Genomic DNA, 10,457 nt, shown 5'->3' with positions numbered 1-10,457 from the left:
TTACCGGATGTATAAATGTGAAGCATCCGGTTAACGTTTCCACTCACTAGCAAATAATGGTGGTGAGTGGAAGCCCAGTGGGCGGCAGTGGTAGGAGATGGATTCTGGCCAACATTCTACTAATTTCCTCATTGATGAAAGAGTTGATCTCTTCAGTTTTCTGTTTCGAAAACCAGAGTGGACTAAGTTTATTTTTTATTTTTTTTGTAGTCTTTAACCTTTGCCAAACTTTCAAAAAAGTGTGTTTAGGAGTGCAAGAGTGAATTTAGTTATTGCACACTCACACTTCACAGAGTAGTTTATATCGAAAATAAGCTAGTACCCCCTTTCTTGTTCTGCCTACTGTGATTAATTTGCTCCGATTGGTGACAACAAGCTGTGGTCTGTCTTGGGTTAGCTATTAACATCTTTGCTTGAACCCTGGCAAGTTCACTGGTAAACTCAAGGATACACTCGCAATGGCTGCCTGTTATTGTGAAGCCATTTCCATGGTAATTTAAAATGGCCTATYAACTGATGCTGGATTTCCATGGTAATGTAGAATGTTCATTCAAATGTCAGCTGATGTAGCTCATGTGATGGAATGTATTTTTTTTGTCTAATGTCAGTTGAGTTGACTCAACAAATCACAGCACAGATTGAAGGGTACACTTCCTGCTTTTACTTCCTGCCATGGGTACACTCAAAATGGCTGGCAGGCCACCCTTTATTCCATCATTGACTTGAATGGGGATTCCCGTTCTATTTATTTCTATGGTTGATTCTCTTCCTCCACAGCAAGCTGAAGAAACTGAGTGAAGACAGTCTCACAAAACAACCTGAGGAGGTCTTTGATGTTCTGGAAAAACTTGGTGAAGGGTGAGAATATTCATTCATCATACATTTCCTTACATCGTTATAACATTTCTAATGAAAAGAGATGTTTGTGTACATTGACATTATGATAATGACTAGAATTTTTATGAAATGGCTGGAACCACTAATATGTTATACAGGATCCTGGTCTTTGGTACTTTCTGCATCATTTCCACTGTCTTCATCTCCYCCAGGTCCTATGGCAGTGTGTTTAAAGCCATCCATAAGGAGTCAGGCCAGGTGGTGGCTATCAAACAGGTGCCTGTTGAGTCAGACCTCCAGGAGATCATCAAGGAGATATCCATCATGCAGCAGTGTGACAGGTCTGTATGAGAGGATAGACTCTCTGGCCCAGCCTTTCAACAGGCAGAGCTAGCATGGCTCCAGAGGCTAGTGAGAGGAGAACAGTCTCCTCCTCCATAWTCACATGGCTATCTCTCTACTACACCAGTACACCACACTCTGTTTGGTTACCTAAGTTCAGCAAAATGTTCTGTCTCTCCTCCTGTCCAGCCCCTATGTGGTGAAGTACTATGGCAGAACCAGTACCACACACTCTGTTACTAGAAGCAGTACCACACACTCTGTTACTAGAACCAATAACACACACTCTGTTACTAGAACCAGTAACACACACTCTGTTACTAGAACCAGTAATTGTTTGTTCTGTCTCCTGTCCAGTCCCTATGTGGTGAATACTATGGCAGCTACTTTAAGAACACAGACCTGTGGATAGTGATGGAGTACTGTGGAGCCGGCTCTGTTTCAAGACATCATCAGACTACGCAATAAAACGGTCAGTATATTGACTAAAAGTGTGACAATGAAGATGACCTTTGGTGCTTCGGTAACCTTTTACCATTCATGGTCATGTTTTTAATGTGTATTCATAGACTACTGAATTACCAGAATGAATCATTAATACCATCTCCTCTTGTATAGCTCCACAGAGGATGAAATCGCCACCATCCTCAAGTCCACATTGAAAGGTCTGGAGATCTGCATTTCATGAGGAATCCACAGAGACATCCAAGGCAGGCAACATTCTCCTCAACACAGAGGGCCATGCCAAACTGGCTGACATTTGGGTAGCCGGGACAACTCACGGTCTGTCTGCCTGCCTGTCTGTCTGTCTTCAACTCTCTGTCTCGCTGAAGGTGAATTCTGACTGTGTCTAACGATGTAATCTGGTGTCAGTTTTATCAGGAGTTCTTATTATCTTGATTTATGTTAGTGATTGGCAGTGAATCACAGTATTTATATATAGATTATCTTGACTTTATAGGATTGTAGCAGTGAATCACAGTAGTTTATATATAGATTATCTTGACTTTATAGTGATTGTAGCAGTGATCACAGTAGTTTTAGTATATACAGTGAGGGGGGGGAAAGTATTTGATCCTCTGCTGATTTTGACGTACGTTTGCCCACTGACAAAGAAAATGATCAGTCTATAATTTTAATGTAGTTTATTTGAAACAGTGAGACAGAATAACAACAAAAAATCCAGAAAAACACATGTTATAAATTGATTTTAATGAGGGAAATAAGTATTTGACCCCTCTGCAAAAACATAGACTTAGTACTTGTTGCAAAACCCTTGTTGGCAATCACAGAGGTCAGACGTTTCTTGTAGTTGGCACCAGGTTTGCACACATCTCAGGAGGATTTTGTCCCACTCCTCTTTGCAGATCTTTTCAAGTCATTAAGGTTTCGAGGCTGACGTTTGACAACTCGAACCTTCAGCTCCTCCACAGATTTTCTATGGGATTAAGGTCTGGAGCTGGCTAGGCACTCCAGGACCTTAATGTGCTTCTTCTTGAGCCACTTCCTTGTTGCCTTGGCCGTGTGTTTGGGTCATTGTCATGCTGGAATACCCATCCACGACCCATTTTCACATGCCCTGGCTGAGGGAAGGAGGTTCTCACCAAGATTTGACTGTACATGGCCCCGTCCATCGTCCCTTTGATGCGGTGAAGTTGTCCTGTCCCCTTAGCAGAAAAACCCCCAAAGCATTAATGTTTCCACCTCCATGTTTGACGGTGGGATGGTTTTCTTGGGGTCATAGGCAGCATTCCTCCTCCTCCAAACACGGCGAGTTGAGTTGATGCCAAAGAGCTCCATTTTGTCTCATCTGACCACAACACTTTCACCCAGTTGTCCTCTGAATCATCAGATGTTCATGGCAAACTTCAGACGGGCATGTTGTGCTTTCTTGAGCAGGGGACCTTGCGGACGCTGCAGGATTCAGTCCCTTTCACGGCGTAGTGTGTTACAATGTTTTCTTGATGACTATGGTCCCAGCTGCCTTGAGACATCATTGAAGAGATCCTCCTGTGTAGTTCTGGGCTGATTTCTCACCGTTCTCATGATCATTGCAACTCCACGAGGTGAGATTCTGCATGGAGCCCAGGCCGAGGGAGATTGACAGTTCTTTTTGTGTTTCTTCATTTGCGAATAATCGCACCAACTGTTGGTCACCTTCTCACCAAGCTGCTTGGCGATGGTCTTTGTAGCCATTCCAGCCTTGTGTAGGTCTACAATCTTGTCCCTGACATCCTTGGAGAGCTCTTTGGTCTTGGCATGGTGGAGAGTTGGAAGTCTGATTGATTGCTTCTGTGGACAGGTGTTTTTTATACAGAACACGCTGAGATTAGGAGCACTCCCTTTAAGAGTGTGTTCCTAATCTCAGCTCGTTACTGTATAAAGACACCTGGAGCCAGACAATCTTTCTGATTGAGAGGGTAAATACTTATTTCCCTCATTAAAATGCAAATTTACATTACATTTAAGTCATTTAGCAGACCGCTTTATTCCAGAGCACTTACAAATTGGTGCATTCACTTATGATATCCAGTGGAACAACCACTTTACAATCAATTATAACATTTTTGACATGCGTTTTTTTCTGGATTTTTTTGTTGTTATTCTGTCTCTCACTGTTCAAATAAAACTACGATTCAAATTATAAACTGATCATTTCTTTGTCAGTGGGCAAACGTAAAATCAGCAGGGGTCAAATACTTTTCCTCCTCACTGTAGATTATCTTGACTTTATAGTGATTGTAGCAGTGAATCACAGTAGTTATTATATAGATTAGACTAATGCTCGTATTATTCTTGTCCCTGTAGCGACACGATGCAAAGCGGAACACGTGTATGAACTCCGTTCTGGATGGCTCCAGAGGTCATCCAGGAGATAGGATATAACTGTGTGGCAGACATCTGGTCCCTGGGCATCACCTCTATAGAGATGGCTGAGGGAAAACCTCCCTACGCTGATATACATCCTATGAGGGTGAGTCTGGGCAGGACAGATGTGTGGTTTGGAGATGTATTGCAGTCAGGCTACATGTTGATGCTGCTAATTGGGGAAGGGGGGATACCTATTCAGTTGTACAACTGAATGTATTCAAACTGAAATGTATCTTCCTCATTTAACCCAACCTCTCTGAATCAGAGAGGTGAGGGGGGTGGCCTTCCTGAATCCACGTCCTAGCTAATGACTCGTTGGCGGCTATAGCTGTAAAATAAGGACTCTGGAATACTCCAGACAACTTTGATTCTGAAAGATCCAGTTTGGATCAAATCCCCTCACAAAAAATGTGAAGTGTCACATGCTTGATCAACAACAGGTGTAGACTACCAGTGAAATGCTTCCGGTCCTTTTCACACAATGCAGAGTTAAAGATAAATATAGTGACAACGGGTAAATACAGTGTTATTCAATAATCAGTAAAAATAACATGGCTATATACAGGGAGTACATGTAAATAACATGGCTATATACAGGGAGTACCATGATATACATGGCTATATACAGGGAGTACCGGGTAATAACATGGCTATATACAGGGAAGTACCGGGTAATAACATGGCTATATACAGGGAGTACCAGGTATAACATGGCTATATACAGGGAGTACCAGATAATAACATGGTTATATCAGGGATGTACCAGGTAATAACATGGCTATATACAGGGAGTACCATGTAATAACATGGCTATATACAGGGAGTACCAGGTAATAACATGGTTATATACAGGGAGTACCAGGTAATAACATGGCTATATACAGGGAAGTACGCATGTAATAAACATGGCTATATACAGGGAGTACCAGGTAATAACATGGCTATATACAGGGAGTACCAGGTATAACATGGCTTTACAGGGAGTACATGTAATACTGGTTATACAGAGGAGTACCAGGTAATAACATGGCTATATACAGGGAGTACCAGGTTAACCATGGATATTACAGGGAGTACCAGGTAAAAACATGGTTATATACAGGGAGTACCAGGTAATAACATGGCTATATACAGGGAGTCCATGTTACGTGGCTATATCAGGAGTACAGGTAATAACGTGGCTATATACAGGGAGTACCAGGTAATACCGTGGCTATAATACAGGGAGTACCGGTAATCAACGTGGTTATATACAGGGAGTACCGGGTAATAACGTGGCTATATACAGGGAGTACCCGGGAATAACGCGGCTATATGCAGGGAGTACCGGGTAATAACGCGCTATATGCAGGAGTACCGGGTAAATAACGCGGCATACTGCAGGGAGTCCGGGTAATAACGCGGCTATATGCAGGGAGTACCGGTAATAACGCGGCTATTATGCAGGGAGTAACCGGGTATAACGCGGCTATATGCCAGGGAGTACCGGGTAATAACGCGGCTATATGCAGGGAGTAACCGGGTAATAACGCGGCTATATGCAGGGAGTACCGGGTAATAACGCGGCATATGCAGGGAGTACCGGGTTAATTAACACGCGGCTATATGCAGGGAGTACCGGGTAATAACGCGGCCTATATGCAAGGGAGTAACCGGGTAATAACGCGGCTATATGCAGGAGTACCGGGTAATAACGCGGCTATATGCAGGAGTACCGGGTAATAACGCGGCTATATGCAGGGAGTACCGGGTAATAACGCGGCTATATGCAGGGAGTACCGGGTAAATAACGGCGGCTAATAATGCAGGGAGTACCGGGTATAATAGACGCGGCTATATGAGCAGGGAGTACCGGGGGTAATAACGCGGCTATATGCAGGGAGTACCGGGTAATAACGCGGCTATATGCAGGGAGTACCGGTATAACGCGGCTATATTGCAGGAGTACCGGGTAATAACGCGGCTATATGCAGGGAGTACCGGGTAATAACGCGGCTATATGCAGGGAGTACCGGTAAATACACGCGGCTATATGCAGGGAGTACCGGGTAATAACGCGGCTATATGCAAGGGAGTACCGGGTAATAACGCGGCTATATGCAGGGAGTACCGGGTACTAATGCGGCTATATGCAGGGAGTACCGGGTAATAACGCGGCTATATGCAGGGAGTACCGGGTTAATAACGCGGCTATATGCAGGGAGTACGCGGGTAATAACGCGGCTATATGCAGGGAGTACCGGGTAATAACCGGCTTATGCAGGGAGTACCGGGTAATACGGGCTATATGCAGGGAGTACCGTAATAACGCGGCTATATGCAGGATGTACCGGGTAATAACGCGGCTATAAAATGCAGGGAGTACGCGGGTAATAACGCGGCTATATGCAGGGAGTACCGGAATAACGCGGGCTATATGCAGGGAGTACCGTAATAACGCGGCTATATGCAGGAGTACCGGGTATAACGCGGCTGTGCAAACAGGATATAATAATAGCCGGTAGCAAGCAGCGTGTGTGGGTAAAGTGTAAAAAATGGTCAATACAGGTAGTCCGCGATAGCTATTTGATTAGCTATTTAGCAGTCTTTTGTTTAGTAGTCTTCTGGCTTGGGGGTAGAAGCTGGTCAGGGTCCTGTTGGTTTCCAGACTTGTTGCGTCGGGACCGCTTGCCGTGCGGTAGCAGAGAGAACAATCTATGACTAGGGTGCTTGGAGTCTTTAAACAATTCTTAGGCCTTCCTCTGACACCGCCTGGTATAGAGGTCCTGGATGGCAGGAGCTTGTCCCCAGTGATGTACTAGGCTGTACGCACTACCCTCTGTAGCACTTACAGTCGGGGGCCTGCGGTTGCCGTACCAAGCGGTCAATAGACATTCATTAGGGGTTTACATTGAGGCTTCTATAACTACCTGCTTCACTAGGTGTTTTCTGTCTCTCCTTCCTCTGCATTTCTGTCAGGCTATTTTCATGATCCCAACCAACCCACCACCTACGTTCAGGAAAGCCTGAGCTTGTGGACAGAACGACTTCACACACTTGTAAAGAAATGTCTGGTGAAGAACCCAGAACAGAGAGCTACAGCCACGCAGGCTACTACAGGTGAAGACACGCAGCACTCACAGGTGAGACCCGCAGCCGCTACAGGTGAGACGCGCGCAGCCGCTACAGGTGAGAACAGCGCGCAGCCGCTACAGTGAGACGGCGCAGCCGCTACGGTGAGAGCGCGCAGCCGCTACAGGTGAGACGCGCAGCCGCTACAGGTGAGACGCCGCGCAGCGCTACAGGTGAGCGCGCGCAGCCGCTACAGGTGAGACGCGCAGCAGCCGCTAACAAAAACATACTGTCATCTTCAAAAACATACTGTCTCTTCAAAAACATACTGTCATCTTCACTAGCTCATCAGAGTAGCACCTGGACATTTGTCTGTTCTATGCTGTCTCTATGCTACTACAGGTGAGACTGGCTGCTGTCCCTTCGTCTATGAACATATTAGAAAACACTGTCAGTCATGCAAGACGTTGTCATTTACTGCTCTTCCTCCTCTCCCTCTCTCCTGTAGCATCCGTTCATACACGGCAGCCAAGCCAGTCACCATCCTGAGAGACCTGATCACTGAGTCCATGGAGATGAAGGTTAAGAGACACAAGGAGCAGCAGAAGAGAGCTGGAGCAGGAGGGACGACTCTGTACGTATAGTCTATCAATCAAATGTATTTATATAGCCCTTCTTACATCAGCTGATGTCTCAAAGTGCTGTACAGAAAACCCAGCGTAAACCCCAAACAGCAAGCAATGCAGGTGTAGAAGCACGGTGGCTAGGACAAACTCCCTAGAAAGGCCAAAACCTAGGAAGAAACCTAGAGAGGAACTAGGCTATGAGGGGTGGCCAGTCCTCTTCTGGCTGTGCCCAGGTGGAGATTATAACAGAACATGGCCAAGATGTTCAAATGTTCATAAATGACCAGCATGGTATAGTGTGTAGGCCAGTGAAACAAAATCTCAGTTTTATCCATTTTAAATTCTGTCTGTAACACAACAAAATATGTAAACGGTTGAGGGGGTGTGAGTACTTTCTGAAGGCTCTGTACGAATGAAGTCAGTACCTTACTGTCCAACTGCTAAAAAGAGCTTTACAAGTTAGTTTGATTGACCTGACCGTCCTCTCTCTCTGCGTCCAGGAAGAGGAGGTGGAGGTGGACTCCCACACCATGGTGAAGTCTGGGTCAGAGGGGGCTGGCACCATGAGAGCTACCAGCACCATGAGTGACGGAGCTCAGACCATGATCGAGCACGGCAGTACCATGTTAGAGGCAGACCTGGGAACCATGGTCATCAACAGTGATGAGGAGGAGGAGGACAACGACGAAGGCTCCATGAGGAGTGAGTAGAGCTTCTCAGGATAGTACCGTAGGCTGTAACTAACATATTGTCATCATTTAGTTTCTATATTTAATTGATTATAATGAGCTGTTCAGTATAGTACCGTAGGCTCTGTTTGACACATGATATAACAGACTTCAACAGGTAAACTGATATCTAATGTACAGAACTATTCAGACCCGTTGCTATGAGACTCCAAATTGAGATCAGGTGCATCCTGTTTCCATTGATCATCCTTGATGTTTCTATAACTTGATTGTAGGTCACCTGTGATAAATTAAATTGATTGGACATGATTTGGAAAGGCACACACCTGTCTATATAAGGTCCCACAGTTGACAGTGCAGAAACTATACCATGAAGTCCAAGGAACTGTCCGTAGATCGCCGAGATGGAAACTTTCAACACAATTCTAAGAGCACAGTGGTCTCAATCACTAGGAAGTGGAGACGATATAAAACTACCCAGACTCTGCCCCGGAGCCGAGCCACCGGGACTCTGCCCCGGAGCCGAGCCACCGGGACTCTGCCCCGGAGCCGAGCCACCGGGACTCTGCCTGCCAGAAGGACAACTGTCTATACAGCTCTTCACCCATCTGGGCGTTATGGGACAGTGGCCAGGCCACTCCTGAGAAAGTCACATGAGTGGTAAGACCATTTTAAACTTTCCTTTCAACACCAACTAGCTGTGTAAAACTATATTTTTTGCTATTAAAATATATATTCACAGCGATTTAGATGGTACAGGATGTCCCTACTATATGCTCTCACATTAAACCGGAATTGAGGAAAGACTGTAGTAAACCAGACAAGAGTGATTTCTACATTGGCCTCTTTTACCAGTCTGCATTGTTGGTTGTGCTCGAGATGACCACGCCTCTTTAGTGACACAGATGGAAGAGGGGGAGGGCAGTAGGTCTGGCTTTTGTTGCCAAAACAAACATATTTTTTTGTGGGTGTAAAACACCATCATTCCACTATTACTGCAGATATATTTCTGGACATTTTCTGACATTACAGAGAGTCTACCAAGTACTGCTTTAATTATTATCAGAACTGCTGGTACTTTCCCAAGAGCAAATAACAGTGCAGAGCTGGGAGAAACATCTTTAGAGAAACTTTTACTCTGGATGTAAGGCTACCTACAGGTTCATAATTAACAGATGGGAGGCAAAGAATTGTATTACAGTAGTCCTGGAGCAATGGGAAAATAAGTGTGGACTGTGAGTCATCCTGACTACTGGGTGGTGATGAGAAAATGGAGGACATTTAGGAGCAAGGGTGAATAAAATTCAGACAGCTGTCAGGTCTTCCTCTCCCTTGGTCAGGTCAGAAAGCACCCAGGTCAGAATGACTTCTCCAAGGTCCTCAGCATTCTGCTGCCAGAGTGCTAATCTAGCATCAGTTCTGCCTTTTAGATCAATAAGGAATAAGATTACATGGAAAGTGGACCACTAGATCAGCACTGTGGAATGTGAGACGCTGTATGAAACACGGGCCCAGGTCAGAATTGTTCAGGCTCTTCAGAAGTTCTGCTGCTCTGCGTTTCTTGGCGTCCATTGCGTCGAGGATGCGTTGTCTCTGGCGGTGTAGGGCGCTGACCAAGCTCTCGATCTCTCTCTCCCCCATCATGGGGTCCGAGCCTCCAGAGCAGCTGCAGCTCCTCAAAGTCTAAGGTTTTTCTTCAGCTGCTTAGACAGAGAACACACACACAGGGACACACAGAGGGAGAGCAAGCACACTTTAGAACACACAACAAACTAAACCCACTGAGTCAGAGAGGAAGTAAAGACCAAGGGATGGAAAAGGAAATATCACATGGACTTATTGATCCAGAGATGCTATTCAACTACTATATAGGGATTCTACATGCAACTCCACGGACGGACGGTCCTATGTGTAGCTCTATGGACGGTTCTATGTGTAGCTCTTATGACGGTTCTATGTTCAGCTCTATGGACGGTTTCTATGTGCAGCTCTCATGGACGGTTTCTCATTGCCAGCTCTATGGACGGTTCTATGTGCAGAC

The 10,457-nt window shown here is 45.3% G+C and overlaps 1 protein-coding gene across 1 annotated transcript; it reads left to right on the top strand.

Annotated features, from left to right (window-relative positions):
• Positions 1-724: 724 nt before the first annotated feature.
• Positions 725-8,889, top strand: stk3 (serine/threonine kinase 3 (STE20 homolog, yeast); the record flags this gene model as incomplete). The annotated part of the gene is given in 12 exon segments (XM_070438685.1): positions 725-858; positions 1,050-1,178; positions 1,369-1,382; positions 1,550-1,623; positions 1,625-1,653; positions 1,801-1,885; positions 1,887-1,978; positions 4,003-4,153; positions 7,009-7,056; positions 7,059-7,194; positions 7,630-7,718; positions 8,228-8,889. Coding segments are annotated over 12 exon segments (1,191 nt in total), but the record flags the coding sequence as incomplete, so codon positions are not given.
• Between the last annotated feature and the right edge of the window lie 1,568 nt (positions 8,890-10,457).

This window comes from Salvelinus sp. IW2-2015, unplaced genomic scaffold (genome assembly GCF_002910315.2).
Source record: "Salvelinus sp. IW2-2015 unplaced genomic scaffold, ASM291031v2 Un_scaffold1112, whole genome shotgun sequence".
Classification (NCBI taxonomy): domain Eukaryota; kingdom Metazoa; phylum Chordata; class Actinopteri; order Salmoniformes; family Salmonidae; genus Salvelinus; species Salvelinus sp. IW2-2015.
The sequence above is the reverse complement of the archived record's forward strand: the minus strand, read 5'-3'. Positions and strand labels throughout refer to the sequence as shown.